At 50.1% G+C, this 15,611-nt stretch overlaps 4 protein-coding genes across 4 annotated transcripts; 2 read left to right on the top strand and 2 right to left on the bottom strand.

Moving 5' to 3' along the window:
• Window positions 1–469: 469 nt before the first annotated feature.
• On the top strand, window positions 470–3,563 carry N7517_001785 (uncharacterized protein; the record flags this gene model as incomplete). Its single annotated transcript, XM_056719515.1, has 4 exons — window positions 470–706; window positions 780–878; window positions 973–1,819; window positions 1,873–3,563. 4 exons carry the CDS (start codon window positions 470–472, stop codon window positions 3,561–3,563), a joined length of 2,874 nt encoding a protein of 957 aa, XP_056583650.1.
• A 1,163-nt stretch (window positions 3,564–4,726) lies between these two features.
• On the bottom strand, window positions 4,727–6,713 carry N7517_001784 (NADP(+)-dependent, decarboxylating phosphogluconate dehydrogenase; the record flags this gene model as incomplete). The annotated part of the gene is made up of 5 exons (XM_056719514.1): window positions 4,727–5,167; window positions 5,228–5,656; window positions 5,709–6,160; window positions 6,222–6,358; window positions 6,697–6,713. The coding sequence occupies 5 exons, from the start codon at window positions 6,711–6,713 to the stop codon at window positions 4,727–4,729; spliced, it is 1,476 nt and encodes a 491-aa protein (XP_056583649.1).
• A 1,004-nt stretch (window positions 6,714–7,717) lies between these two features.
• On the top strand, window positions 7,718–8,768 carry N7517_001783 (RNP domain protein; the record flags this gene model as incomplete). Its single annotated transcript, XM_056719513.1, is given in 2 exon segments — window positions 7,718–8,387; window positions 8,404–8,768. The coding sequence occupies 2 exon segments, from the start codon at window positions 7,718–7,720 to the stop codon at window positions 8,766–8,768; spliced, it is 1,035 nt and encodes a 344-aa protein (XP_056583648.1).
• Window positions 8,769–10,624: 1,856 nt separating this feature from the next.
• N7517_001782 (uncharacterized protein) lies at window positions 10,625–15,414 on the bottom strand (the record flags this gene model as incomplete). The annotated part of the gene is made up of 5 exons (XM_056719512.1): window positions 15,238–15,414; window positions 14,901–15,186; window positions 12,017–14,839; window positions 11,319–11,969; window positions 10,625–11,262 (listed from the first exon to the last, which is right to left on the bottom strand). Exons 1-5 carry the CDS (start codon window positions 15,277–15,279, stop codon window positions 10,625–10,627), a joined length of 4,440 nt encoding a protein of 1,479 aa, XP_056583647.1. The 5' UTR covers window positions 15,280–15,414.
• Between the last annotated feature and the right edge of the window lie 197 nt (window positions 15,415–15,611).

Here is a 15,611-nt window from a genome sequence, read left to right as displayed (position 1 = left end):
CGTCACATACGAACTATCTTCATTATTACACCCCTTCTCTCTTTTTTCTCCACATCCATTTTGTTTATCATTTCTTTTTCACTTTCTCATATTTCTCTCGCTTCTCTACTTACACGACGATTCCCTCTCAACTGCATTTACCCGTGCGGAGAAGCTCTAGACTTCCAAGGTTGCTCCGAAGGTCCTAGGCCGGAGACAACCCCAGACCACATGCTGGGCATCCATTGTCTTATCGTGAATCATTTAGCGTCTCAGTATCAGGAACGTCCTTAAGAAGATATCGTTATCCTCGCCTGTTAGCATGGCCCTCAGTCTTGGAATCATCGCTGCCCGATTGCGTTCCTGATAACAGATTCCGGCGGTGATAACAACTCAATCTACAGCACTTCCGCTCCAGGGTAAGATCGTTCCTCTTCTTCACATGCGTGTCGATGGTCGCTAACCACGCGTTCGCAATTAGGCGCCTATCATGCATCAGCATCCCCGATCATCGGCGGTGCCCTCTCCGGCGCCAAACCTTCCCCTCAGACCGACAGCTCGGGACGACCGCAGAGAACAAGAAACCGTCCCGAGCTCCCCAACCGTCGATATGGGATCTAATTCTGCCAGAGGGCTGGGGATAGAGCCGGGGCCTCAGCCATCTGAGCAAGGGAGGAGCGCGGCACAGGGAAAGGAGGCACTGACACGGTTAAATCAAATAATATCGGTATCGTCACTCAAATCGCCCCTCCAATGGCTTATCAGGATGGCTTATTGATGGCTAATCCCATTTCCAACAGAACTATCACACAAAAGCCGCTTTAATTATCCTACATTCACGAGTTGCACTGCCTCCCTCATTTAACAAGGGCTCCGAGTCCCCGAGAGTGAACCGCTGGGTACGTTTCCATCTCATGGTCGGGCTTGGAATGCTTTTTGGAACAGTCAAGCATATGAAAGTGGCGGAAGCTGATTCTATTTGGTTCGCTCTAGTTCAATGTTGAGTTAGATGATACAGATGTCCTTCGGGAACCCCTGCGACCTTGGAGAACATGCGATGCAACGGACAATCGACCACCACCCCTCGTTATCGAAACATACCTAGACACAAAGGGTCTCACAAATAATCAAAGTCTGGTGATTCTTGATGAGAACGGGAAGCGTTGGGATGTGCGCGAATCGCTCGCGGCGCTTGAGGGATCCCGTGCAAAGGCATACCAATCGGAACATGACGAGATTATCTTGGAGCGGTGGAGAATCGAGTTGGGAGAGTCTTCAAGTAAGCTTCCGGCAGACTTGGGCTCTATCTTGCCGACTGTGTATAAGAAAAGCATTGTGCTCTTCCGATCCTTATTCACCTACTCCAAGTTTTTGCCCGCATGGAGATTCTCTAAACGCAACAAAAAGTTGCGGCAGAGTCCAGCTCTCCAGATGAAGTACCGTGTGGTAGATGGGAGCGCTGCTCGTGATGACCTCTCGGTGGATCATTTGACAGCCCCGTTGAGTGAGGGAAGCGAAAAAGTGGTGGACACCTACGGCTTTGGGGTCACTGAGTCGCCCGCAGGTCCCTTTTCAGTTCAAGTGACGTATCGGACGAACTGCGATTTCCGCGTTGACGACTCGGAAGCACTACTGAGCTCGCGGTTCATGGGTGCTGACGACGAGATCTTTCGTCCATCATTGCCTTCAGATGATACCAACCGCCCAAATCCTGAAGTTGGTTCTGTGCCAACGGAGAGAAGGACCGTTGAGAATCCGGATTGCTCACGTGCATATGGCAGTCTCTCGACCTTCCATCAGGTTGGCCCAACAACAGGTGCAAGTCCTATATCAGCACTTCGTGCAATGAGAGATTCGGGCGCGGGATCTCCTTCCCCGACCGACTCACCTAAGAGACTCCTCCCCCTGCCAAAGTCGTTCCTTCGGGACGCGCTGCGCAGATTGCTGGTGAAGGCGGAGGCTCAAACTTCCCACGCCGTCCCTCCATTTCATTCCAGCCCTTCAAAGCTCCCCCTCTTTCTGCTTCCCCAGCTCTAGCAGACTCTCCCCTAGGTGTGTCTCCCCGCAACATGTCTTCACGCATGCCCACAGCAACATCTGCCGATTCACGCGTCATGCCGCCCCCTTCTTCTGCCGCTTCAGCGCGCAGGCCTATAACCATTGCATCTGAACAAGCTATATCATTCTCTAATTCCGCATCCCCGAAACCTGCTCCGATATCCCGGTACAGCAGTTCCTTCAGCCACCGACGAGGCCGCCTTTCTGCAGGGGCAAACAGATTGGAAGACGATAACTCCAGTGGCCGAGCTAGTGCAACATCATCTAATGCACAACCCGGGTCCGGCCTACTCACGGAAGCTACAGGCACGAGTGCGGAGTCCATTCATGCAGATGACGAGAATATATCGGATTTCTTGAAGATGCTTGATTCGAAGAAGGACTTGATGAATTTATCTGCCTCCGCATCTATTCAGCCTGGTTCTAGGCAGCCAAACCCCACTGCAGCGGCTCTTGCGCGCTTCCGTGGTATGCGAGATTCAAATGCCGCGTTGTCCGACTCAATGTCACAGTCTATGCATCTGCATCGCTCTTCCATCTCTTCGAGCAAGCAACTATCAGGAGTCCCACCGATGGTCGCGGGCACTTCCATCTCCACAGCTTCTTCTCCTGGGAAACCCATATCCCCCCATACTCCTCACACTCCTGCTATCCGCTCTCGGCTGAGCTCGAACAGTGTTGCGGATGACATTGAAACCGACCACCATTCAAGAATCCCTCGCATACAGCACGACTCGCCGCTGGAAGAACATCCCGGCATGGAAACTACGCGAGGTCCTTCCTCTACCGCAGGTGCTATCGACATCCCGACATCGCCGCGGATTTTCGACCCTACTTACCGTCGCTCGAGCTCCGTAGCCTTGCGCCGGCCGCTTGTTACAAGCGAAGACGATGAAATCTTCCCATTCGGCATGCGAAGCCTCAGTCTGGGCGCCGACGAGCCCTCAAACACCACACTAGGTGCTGCCCAACAGCAGAACGAGTCCCAGAAAAGCCAACAATCACTGGCTGAGGACCCAAGTGGCCCATCTGGCTCCGCAGCGGGTCCGTACCGGGACAGTGCATCCCTCCGCGGGCAAATGTCTGGACCAACCAGCGCCTCAGCCTCCTCCAACCCCCATGTCTATCAGCCCCGGTTCGCCAGCTCTCGCGGCCGCGGCTATTCGGGCGGGCATTCCATTAGCTCAGCATCCAGCAGCCTCGCCCGGGGCGCCAACCTTGCCCCACACCTGGCGGAGCGCGACCAGGACCGCGATGGCAATGCTAGCGGAAGCAATAGCGGCAACTCCACGCTGGAGACCCGTCGCAGTTCTGCGCAGCGGCCAGGCACGGGTCGAACGCTGTCCACACAGGCGCCCGAAGACGACGAGCCACTGCTTTTCGCTATGAGCGACTTCGGCGCCTCGCGGCGCAGCCTGGATGAAGGTAGACATGGGAATCACGGTGGGGCTGAATCGGCCGCTGGGTCCCGGCGCGGTAGTGGGAGACGGGGAGCAGGGCTCCCTGGCTTCCATGTTTGGTCGTGAAGTATAAGTATACATGGTCATTTCAATGATGCTTTTGGTTTTCCATCCTATTTTGAACCTTTTATACTCTCCCTCGCCTACCTCTCAAACTATCTTATAACCGTGCCAATTTCTTAGGCGATTGGGCCTCCATTTGATTCAGTCCTTGATTCTTGTTTTGATTTTAAACCATTTCTTACTTGCGCGGTTGGCTGCCAGTGATTTCATAGACTGAACACTCCACAGATTGATTACTGCGATGTGCATAGAGATTGGGTCTTGTTATTGTTTTGTTTTGGGCGTCTTTGTTTTTCTCTTTCTTGTTCTTTTCACTTTACTTTCACTTCCCTTTTGAAGTTCTGGGATTGCTTTGCTCATCTAGCATATTCCCTGCATGATTGATACGACTTGATGGTTTCTTGGAGACCGACGCTTTTTCTTACGACTATATGATCCTTTCGATCTATTTGATGATGTTGGTGGGTTTGACTTGGTAGAGTTAAATTATCTATTTAAAAAAATTGAAACACTTGTTTGTATTCGTTGCAAAGAATTGCACAATATTGTAACTAGTATAACCGTGGAGAAAATACCAGTGGAATGACCAGGGCTTTTATAGACCCCGAATGAGGTGTTAACCTGGCCAAGGAGGCTGGACAAACATCATCTATCTGCATACCCTAAGACTTAGCCAAGCGAGTGAGACCAAGAAAGACAGTTTTATTTATGTGCATGGCTATAGGCCAGATTCGTAAGAGACAAAGGTCTTATATTATGAACAGCGATTTGATATTAAGGCCGCAGTGGGGGATATATGGTGGATTGGTTAGTTATAGACCAGTGCTGCCTTATATTGCCTTATATTATCCCGAGTCCTTAATGCAACATACACATGCAGGACAATCATGGTAGAAACGCTCTATACCGGGGATTTTACTCTTCAAAAAATAATACTGTCAGACTGCTGCTCCCGCATGAGCTTCAAGTAAATGTTCACTTTACACCTTGTATTAGCCTGTGCTGGGTAGAGGCTCACTTGGATCGTACAATATTGTAGATGGCAAAGATATATAGAAGAAAGAAACAAGTGACTTCGTTACGGATCATGGGCATTCCATGGAGACATCTAAATACATTGAACATCCAATTTTTTTACCCTTCTAACAAACCTCAACTTAACACGCTTATGCGATGTAGGTAGAGGCCGACACGTCACCACCACGGCCGGTCCAGTTAACGTGAATATCCTTGCCCTCGGGGAAGGTCTCGCTGGCGTTCTCGGGCTTGATGCGGAAAGTGTGGGCACCGAAGTAATCACGCTGGGCCTGGAGCAGGTTGGCGGGCAGGTTCTTGGAGCGGTAACCGTCGTAGAAGCTGAGGGCAGTGGAGAAGGCCGGAGCGGGGATACCCCACAGAGCGGTCTTGCTGATCACGTTACGCCAGCCGTTCTGGGCGTTGTTAATGGCCTTGTTGAAGAAGTCGTCGAACAGAAGGTTCTCAAGGTCGGGGTTGTTGCGGTAAGCATTGGTAATATCCTTAAGGAAGACGGAGCGGATGATGCAACCACCGCGCCACATGAGGGCAATGGAAGGCTTGTTCAGCTTCCACTTGTACTCCTTGGCAGCCTATATTGAAGTCCGGGGTTAGATATTGACTATCAGCGAAGCTGACAAGAAATGACTTACGTTCTGGATGAGCATGAAGCCCTGAGCGTAAGAGATAATCTTGGAAGCGTAAAGGGCCTGCTCAAGGTCGTCGACGAAAGCCTGCTTGTCGCCCTCGAACTTGGGGGTAGGGCCGCTCAGGATGCTGCTGGCACGGCCACGCTCGTCCTTGAGAGCACTGAGGCAGCGGGAGAAGACAGCCTCACCGATCAGGGTGACGGGCATGCCGAGGTCCAGAGCGTTGATGGCGGTCCACTTGCCGGTACCCTTCTGGCCAGCCTTGTCGAGGATCTTGTCAACAAGGGGAGTTCCATCGTTGTCGTTGTAGTAGAGAATATCACGGGTGATCTCAATCAGGAAAGAGTCGAGAACACCGGTGTTCCACTTGGCGAAAACATCACCAATCTCCTTGGAGGAGAGACCGAGACCGCGCTTGAGGATATCGTAGGCCTAAATAATGTCAGTAGTCGCTCGATAATATTCCGCTTTATAGTAGCTTTACCTCGCAGATCAGCTGCATGTCACCGTACTCAATACCGTTGTGGACCATCTTAACGTAGTGACCAGCACCTTCGTCACCGACCCAGTCGCAGCAAGCCTCACCGTCGCTCTTGGCAGAGATGCTCTGGAAGATGTCCTTAATGTGGGGCCAGGCATCCTCGTTACCACCGGGCATGAGAGAGGGACCGTAACGGGCACCCTCCTCACCACCGGAGACACCGCTGCCGACGAAGCTGATGCCCTTGGCAGTAAGGTACTGAGTGCGGCGGTTGCTGTCGGGGTAGTGGGAGTTACCACCGTCAATGATGATATCACCCTTCTCGAGGAAAGGCAGAAGGGACTCGATGAAATCATCGACGGGCTTTCCGGCCATGACGAGAAGCATGATACGGCGGGGGCGCTTGAGCTTGGCACAGAACTCCTGGATGGAGTGAGCACCAACAATGGACTTGCCTGTTGTATAATGAGCATTTGCGGAAAGGGATTGGGAGCTGTCATTCTCTGTAGAGCTTACCCTTGGCCTCGTTCTCCAAGAAACGGTCAACCTTGGCGGTTGTACGGTTGAAAGCGCAAACGGTGAAACCGTGATCAGCAACGTTCAGGATCAGGTTCTGGCCCATAACGGCCAGACCGATGAGGCCGAAATCAGCACTGGGAGCAAAGTGCGCCGGAGCGCCGACATTGATGCCGGCGAGACGGGCGCTATAGTCAGCGATCAATGTCTCTTGTCAATAGCTGGCAAAAAATCACAATGGGAATAAGAAGAAAGGGACACCCGTGCGCTTCCGAAAAAGATCACCGACGCAGTATCTCCATTGGTATCATCTTGCACGAGCATCTATAGGGATTCTTCCAAATAGAGCTGCTACATGATGTCTGAGGAGCATTGAAGATCCATGCGCCCCGTTATCCAAGATGCAGGAAGGTGTAACCACTGGAGATGCCGGAATTGGTGAAGGTGGGGAGAGGGAAGAAGGTTGGTAACTTACACAGCTTGGTCAGCCATGACGATTAAATGTGAGATAAAAGGGTAAGTGAAGTGAAGGTTGATCTAGAGAAGAAAGGAGGATGAAGGAGGGGGGAAAAGAAGAAGAAGTAGCAACCGGCTGACGGAGCAACTCTTCCGTCATCTGGTGGGACATACCGGAGGGGGTACCGTGTACCTCACTTGTTATTACTCTCTCCGGTGTAGCGCCAAGTATTGGGTACAGGAGCAGAGTCGTCCGGTATCAACCCACTCGGGTTCTGTTAGATGGGAAAGCATTATCCGACCATTCAATTCCAATTCCCTATACATATATATATGCTATAAAAGAATATTTGATTGGAATTGTAGCTTTTACTTGTATATAGCGGGGCATGGAGGGGTAATTTGAAGAATTGACTTGGATAATATGTACTGTTGTCTGTTGTCTGTTGTACATATTTGTAGTATATTGTAAGTATCAAGTACTATGTACTGAAGAATGATGAAACAGAAATTCCAATATCCATGTAACCCGTCGAAATCATCCGAACTTGTCCACGCATCGGTGAACTGTTCTGGTAGAAAGGCGACGGAGAAATCACTTGCCGATGCGTTCATAGCCCGCTACCTATAGGCTAGGCCGCTTTGGGACTAGAGTGGGGGTCGCATTTGAACAATGAGTCAGCAACTTGCTTATGTCATTCATGAGTCAGGAAAGCTTGATCGAGTCATGTGACACGCCACGGCCTAGCCAGCGCATGAGACAAAAAAAAGGCATGTCCCATTAAGCATTCTGATCCAGCGCAGTCCTTGAAGACGCGCATTATAACTAATCCTCCAATCTTCTCACAGTGATCATTTGCAAGCACAACCCTTCGCCTCTTGCAAGTGCATATCCTTCGGGTGCCTATCTCAAGCGTGACCTCTGGCGACTACGGCGTCAGTCAGGCCCTGAAGGTACGTTGCGGTTGCTATTCTGCATCTAGCATTCTCTCTTTCGCGCGTCTCATTTTCTCTCTCCCTTTTCGAATATCCCATTCATCATGTCCCTTCCGCCTCCTCCAGGTCTCAGACAGACTCCCTCGTCGCTTCCGCCCCGCCCACCTCCATCCTCCAACGCCGCGCAGCCTGCCGCCAATCCCGCGGGCCATGGTAGATCTCGACCAACAGGCTACAGCGCCTTTACGGCCTTCCAGCCGCGCGCGGTAGCCTCCAGTCAACCGCATCGCGCGAGCAGCCACTCGGTCTCGAATCCCCCAGTCTCTGCCGGATACGCAACACCCACCAACAGCTACGTCAACCACTATCAACAACCACAGCCATACCAGAGTGCGCCTTCGTACTATGGACAACCTCAATACGCCGACAACACATACGGTCCGACCGTCCCACACATTGCGAATCCTTTCGGATCTACGCCCAACCAGACCAACACAGGGCTCCAGAATGCCAACGCCCCTGGCTTCGATGCAGAGACTGAAGCTCAAATTGCGCAGTGGCAGAGCGCCTACACCAAACCTACGGAAGATTCCGCCAAGCACCAAGGCAACCAGTCTTCAGGCGTGAACACGGGAGCTGGAACTCCAACCGTCGGCGCCGGCACTCCTATCCCGCAGGCCGAGTCACAAAAGACCGTCATTCGCTCAGGCGGTGGTGAAACATGGACCGACCCCACCCTCCTGGAGTGGGATCCGGCACACTTCCGTCTTTTGTGTGGGTAACCTTGCAGGCGAAGTGACGGATGAGTCTCTGCTGAAGGCATTTTCTCGCTACACCTCGGTCCAGAAAGCGCGTGTCGTTCGAGAGAAGCGAACCCAGAAGAGCAAAGGCTACGGATTTATCAGCTTCAGCGGAAGCGAGGATTACTTCAAAGCGGGACGAGAAATGCAAGGAAAGTACATTGGTTCGCACCCGATTTTACTTCGCAAAGCCGAGACCGAGGTTCGCCCAGCTTCCAACCCCAAGCATGGAAAGAAAGGCAAAGGCAAGGGTCCCAGAGGAGATAACGCCGGAGCTGGAGCAGGTGGAAAGGTGAAGCATGACGGTGTCAAGAAGTCCGCCAAAACGAAGGGAGGTTTGAAGATTCTGGGTTAAGTCTATCGATGCGACCGGCGGCTTATGTCAAGAACGATACTACTTTTATGTTAGAAATTTTTTTTACTTGTTAACTATGTATACTATCCTAATATAGAATCTAAATATAAAAACATGTTGCTCGAGTACAGATCCAATTGGATTCGGCGTAGGTCACGTGACCAGTCTGGTGGCCTTGGGCGCCTTCCCGAGGTTCCATCTTGGGACGATATGGATACTTCCGAGGTATACTAGGAATAGTTGTATGCCTCGTGTCTTTTTAATGGTTTTAAATGTCTTCACAGATATTATTTTCTTGTGTGTCTTTTACTCTTCCCTTTAATGCTATATGTAGAAGCAAAAGGAATTGGCAAGGAATCTACATAGTAAAACCGGCTTAAACTGTGCAAATGACTTTTCTAGGTATAACATTTGATCGTCTATTTACTTGGAAGTGATTTAGTTTATTTTTAGTCCATACAATGTACGGAGTACTCCTTACTCCGTACAGAGTATGAAGTATTTCAGGTGGTAACTAGCCACAATATGTGGTTAGTACAGCACATCCCCAGCCCCTCTAAAAACACATGGCTGGGAAAAAAAAATAAGTCCTGTTTAAAACCCATTCACATTCCAGATCCGATTCTCTTTATCTCTCCTTTCTCACATTCCTACGATCTAATCTCACTTTTCTCGAAAAAGGAGAGTTGCGTTGCCAAATCCAGCCCGACGAGGCTGTATACTTCTGTATACAAATCCACTCAAAACGCATTGCTGCCCACCTTGTACACGGCCTACCACCTTGAATTCCACGCCTTGTTTTGATTTTACCTATCCTATCTGCTTGAAAACCAGCGATCAAGGCTCTTCACCCATTTCGCAAATCAATTACCTTACCTCTCTACCACGATCTGTTGATCGTCCCCACTCAAGATGGTTCAGCGCAATATCACCATCGCGATCATCATCATCGTCCTCTTCCTCCTCCTTGCAATCGCTGGATTTGCTATTTGGGCGGTAAACAACCATGTCTCATTCTTCTCCAAGAAGAAGGAACCCGATTCAGAGAGTGCAGATGGGTAATAAGGCAGGGTAGCAGCACACTGCACCTTGGCCTTGGGTTCTCTTGGTCTCGCTTTACAGGCATTGATTGCCTTTTTCCTTTTTTTTTTTCGGAACACGCACACATATACGATCACACACACAAACATCTACGATCATGACATTTTCTGCGACACGATACCCTTTCTGTTGGCATTCGATACTATCTGCCACGATGACGAGCTGCGTTACGAGTCTTTTACGTTGACACACGCCTTTTTTGTACAATTGTTGGCGATTGGAAGCAATCAGTACATACGTTGCTTTCGGTGTATCTCTTCTTCTTTCTTTTCTGGTGGTTCTTGATGGGGAGTTGGGGGTCTTTTTTCTTCCTTGGATGTACTTTTGACGAGGACTTCATTTGGTGCACATTATTTGCTTATTGAACTCCATAGTGCATATTTCTATTGACAGTTTGAAAATATCCCAAGTTGACAAAGTTTCAAAACAATATCAATCTATCTCTTACATCTTTTCAAAGCCATGTAACAAGTGAATATCTACCTACGTGTACCTATGTACGTAGTGCTCTCGAGGTCCAAGGACGCGAAGGACAGATGTAGAGATATATCCATCGATATTGTGAAGAAAACTCCAACATGCTCGATACTTTGACAACCATGCACAATAAATAAGGGAATTCAAATGCACTGCCTCCAGGGGTATACATATCTACCCAAACTAGGTAATAAAACATCCCACCACCGAAAAAGCCTTAACATACATGAGATCTGAAGAGAAAGAAACCAGAACGCCCCAGTAAGAAGATGCCTCGCTCAAAAAACATAACTCAAAAGCTCTTGTGCGCGAAGAGCCGTGGCGACATGCCAAGGCAGTGTGTTGTTTTGTACACTGCATATGCCCTTGGCCCGGGCAAGACAGCTCAGGTCCCGATACATACTTAAGGTATCCTTCAGGACGTTATCGTGAGATGCGGGAGGACGTGGGGAATAGATGAGATTGACGGAGATTGCAAACACGCCGTCATCATCAGTAGCGCCCTTGCGGCGGAGGAGATACCCGCTGGAGAGGGCGGGTCGGAATTCGGTGAGGTGTGGAGAGCTGTTGAGTCTGTGTGATAGGATGGCTAGCCAGGAATCGTCGCAGATATCGGTGAGGACGGCTTCTGAATCTGTTTCAAGTGACATGTCCGTTGGCGTGGGGGCACTGTAGGCAGCGGGACCGGCGCTGGTTGGAGTGGCTGCATTGCCTGATTGTTCGGGGGATGCAACGCTGGCACTTAGATTAGGAGTCGAGACAGGGGTAGATGAAGAAAGTATATTCAGCATAGCCATCGATATGGGTGGAACTGGTGGCTCAAGGATCAAGTCGGGAACAGTGTTGACAGCCAGGATGGTCAATTCTAAGGACCCGGGGTTTGACTTATTGTGCTGGTCTGCTAGACTAGCCCATGCTGTGTGAATGTGTTAGCGATCTGCCCTCGATATCAGAGAAAAGAAGAAGCAGTACCTTCAACCTCATCGGTTTCCATAGGCTCGGTGGTTGCTAGCTGAACTTTCCATCGTGCTTGGAATTTATCCATGATGTGTTTCGTCGTGGCCCAGATTTCATTCCTTACTTCAGAAATCGGTCTGGCACCGCCTGACTGGCGATACCGTAGGCAGTAAGACATGGTTCTTTGTATAGAACCTGGCAAATCAGACCATGCCACTGATATCCAGCGTTGATCAAGACTTTTCGAAAGGGCAATGTGAAGACTTCGCCCATCTTGAAGTGGTGAGGATCTTTCAGGGGCAAGCCGGAAACTAATGGCTCTCGGGAGAGCGTCTGCCAGAAGCATTGGTGGTGCGCAGAGCAAAGGGCTCATATCCCCATCATTTGGGCGACACCGACTGTAGACTTCTAGGGCTAAATTCAAATAATCCGTCTGGGGAGGTATAACCATCGTCTCGCTCGACATGATGAATTCCAGCGGAATTATCTGTAGAACAAGCTCGTTGGAAATCCGAGTCTGTCTTCGCTCGGAACCGGCTATCAATTGCTGGAAAAGGTGCCAGAAGGCGGAGCAAATGTCTGCTAGTGCCGCAGCATGCGTAAATGGGTTGATGATATAGACAACATGGTTATCAGCACTCGCTGGGGATTGTGAGAGCTCTGAGCCTTGAGAATTGTTAGTATAATCCATAACCGTCAGAGAAAACACATACCTAGCTGCTCGCATGTTCTCTTCAATACCTGCATCATAGATTCATAACTAGATGTTTCAGATTGCCATAGCTTCAGCCCATCCTCAAATGCCACAGAATCATCTCCTCTAGTATGGGTTCCAAGGTTGCAACTTTGGTAGAGAAGACCAAACCGTCTCAAGAACACATCTGCTGCTTCTGACGCAGCTTGTGGGTGAATACAATAAGCAGAAATGTTCTTTGGTCCATGAGCAGGCTCAAGACCAAACGTTTCCCAAAACGATACAGCCGGAGGAAGAGCCTCCAAGTATTCTTTGCCTCGACGCACACGTATGTGGGGCGCCGATACCTTTGAAATGAAGCTTTTAGGGGTGTCTTTAGGCGCCGGCGGATGTTGTGGCGGTTGCTGTTGGGGGTGGTTCGCAACAAATTCGTCCTGCAATGATGTGTATCTTTTGAAGTCCAATTTCGAGGTCTCGCCCAGGAGAGTTGTGTCGTCGAGGATTTGCAGCGGCTGAGACTGGTTCTCGAGATCAAAAAGACCAATTTGCCCATCAAGTGGATGCTTGAGGGAGGACTGCGTGATTTGGTCGACCAGAAGTTGCGCAATTTCAAGCTGACCTTCACGGCGAAGAAGTACAGGGAGTTGTTGAGGTGGAAAGGCAGAGAAATAACCGGTTAAGGTCCAATCGGAAAAATTGGCTAGGAAATTGCCAAGGAAGGTGGAGTTCTCAGCTGCGTATGCAGGGCTTGCTTCTGCGCCGGGCATTGACTTCTCTTGGGATGCAACTGACATTATATCAGATTCTGAGGGAGCTCGTTTCCGCTTCAAAGAGGGCATTAAGGGCATGGCTGCTGGTGTTGGAACGTGCTCAGACATTATCTCGATACTGTCATCGCTGCTGTCACTGCTCACCGATGCTGATCGTAGACCATTTTCTGACTGGACTAGAGATAGACTGGCCCTGTTGCGTTCTTTCGAAGAGCCAGGTGCGTTGGCGCTGCTTCGGTCACGGTGAGGAATGCCAATGGTGGGTATGGCAGATGACTGATCTAACGTGTCCAGCGAGCCACCACTGGAGAACCAGAATTTGCCAGTTGCTCCGTACTTCTGATCCCAATCACCAAGTTTCTTTTCGAAGGCCACTGGGTGGTAGTGCCCTTGCCCCCGGTTATCTGTAGACTGTTGATGATCCTCTCCCTCGTGTCCTTGGAACAATATCTTTTTCACTTCTACTGGGCTCAAGGGTGGGCTGATTGTTTGACCTGCGCGATCCATGGGCGAATGAGCTGGTTCTTCGGGGGCCATGGGCCCCTCAGATAATTCTAGGGCTTCTTGGTGTACCGGAGATGCGTCTCCCTCATGTGATTCAACATGAGCAGGAATTTCCTGTGGCTGAATGGGGGAGGATTGTTCCTCGACCATGGCCTCGGCCTCCGATTCGCTCTGAGGATGAGATGCTTCAAGAGCTCTATCTGCATCCTCTACACGAGAGTCACCGTCCATGCCATCGAAATCAGGGTCATCAAAAAAACTGAAGTCCGCATCGGTGATACCTTTAGAGCCAAAATCTCTTTCGTTCATTTCCCCGAAGAGGTCTTCTTCGTCGCTTGCATCATATCGGCCAGTGCCAATCCCAATGCCACTATTATGAACGGGTGATATATCCGATCCTGGTGCATTTCTTCTTGAATTTCGTTGCGTTGCATGGGGTAGCCCAAAGTCAGAGTCCTCAGCAAAAGCACCAGAAGGGTTTGGATTGTTCAATCCGACTGCTGCAGCTCCATCCGGGGGAGTTGGGTAAACAAGATTCGTGCTCTGCAAATCGGGATATTGCGCAATTCGGGATAAACTCTCTATGCTTTCCAGGGCTTCGGCCTTGGGTGATGACGGCATTTCTTGGTCTTTTGGTCGTGGGTCTTGGGTCGGAGGAGTATTTTGAGCAGTTTGGGTAATATGGTCTAGCTTGAGAGAGTCCGCCATTGTAGACCATCGCTCTGCGAAATCTAGGGGTTCGTCACGAAGGGAAGTTTGAGGCCCGGAAGAGAAATTTGATGAGCTAGCCCTTCTGAAGCAAAATCTCGCCGGCCATAGCATGCGTTTCAGCGGCAGTGCAGATTGACTATCATCACCCTGTCGCCATGCTTCCCCAGCAAGCCTTGCGAAAAATGGCTCCCAAACCTCCACTTCAACCCAGGGTTCTTCATCGATTGAGTCAACATGCAAGCCAAAATTCCGCAGCCACTGCACAACATCTAATTTCCACTGTATTCTTTTTGCAGACGGGTTCCCAGGGGCGGGGTAGCCCATAGAGGGGACGGTTGGCGAGTCAACATTAGCCGTAACAAGCCTAGCAATAGTCCCGTTCGGGCATAGCCAGAGATCAATTCCAGACTGCACGTCAATTATTTCGGCAATGTCCTCGCGTGGACTGCATAGCCGCGTTATGCCCGCTTGGGAGATAGTCTGGGCAGAAACGGTTATTGTTCCACTCATAGTTAGCTGGACGTTGAGTGTAGTCAAGCAAGAAGTGGAGAGAATGCTGTCGTTGTTGATATGGGGACTTTCGTATCCCGACCTTTCGACGGCAGTGAAAAGGGTGCGTGATCCGAGGGGTAGAGCACCATGACGTCGAATCAACTGGAGGCCGATTGAACCAGTAACAGCAGATATAAAAGAGGCATAAATGGCCGCTGAACTGCTATAACCATCTTGACGCCGAGATGGCGGTTGGCTTTGGTGTGGCCGTGGCTGCCCAGCGGGTTGGGTACCATGCTGACCCTGGTTATCGGACGACAGACCTTTCACCAAGTCCAGTGAGGAGACACTTCCCGATGCAGAGACTATTGTAATAAGATTAACAAAGTAGTCCGGAATGACTACATGAGCTGATCATGAACATACCTTTCAAGGTTGTCGTGCCGACAAGGATTTTATTCGACTCTGCTTCACTTCCCCTCACATACAAAGGTTTTAGGCTTTCAAACTCGGGGGTAGGGGAGAACACCCAAAGCCCTAGACGTCTTGGGCATGACGCGAGGCAATTCAAAACTCTCAATCGAGCCTCTAAATCTTTGAGGCGACTCAAGTGCTTGAGAATAGTGTAGCCATTGGCGGGGCCCTCCTGTGGATTATTTGTGATACCAGCTTCTTCTGTGTATATTCTCCAGTAAATATTGGAGAATCCATCCTGATATGACGCGTCAGCACGCGAATGTACACTAAATATTACAACACTCACAATAAGATGTATGTTGGTGTTTGCGCCGCCAGGGAAGTCCATAATTCAACGGTCGCGGACAGCCCCGGAAGCCTTTAAAGATAGATGATATTTTGAAGCTGACTCTGGAAGTCATTTCCAATCGCAGGTTGCATGGTCTGTGGCAAGGAGCGAAAGCGCATAGCAGAGAGATCAACAAACAGCGAATACATTAGCTGGTTGATACCATGTTGCGCGGGATGAAGCGGTCAACAAAGACTAGGATGTCTGGCACAACACTCTCACTCAAATGAAATAGCAATGATTCAACCAGGCTCATCGCATGAAGTCAACAGAAAGTTGAAATGCGTAATTCCGGGGGACGTTCGCCAGGGACAACCTGGGCCAATCACCAG

Source organism: Penicillium concentricum (genome assembly GCF_028827145.1).
Source record: "Penicillium concentricum strain IBT 3081 chromosome Unknown utg000001l_segment0_segment0, whole genome shotgun sequence".
In the NCBI taxonomy this organism is placed as follows: Eukaryota; Fungi; Ascomycota; class Eurotiomycetes; order Eurotiales; family Aspergillaceae; genus Penicillium; species Penicillium concentricum.
This window is presented reverse-complemented; position numbering and strand designations above follow the sequence as displayed.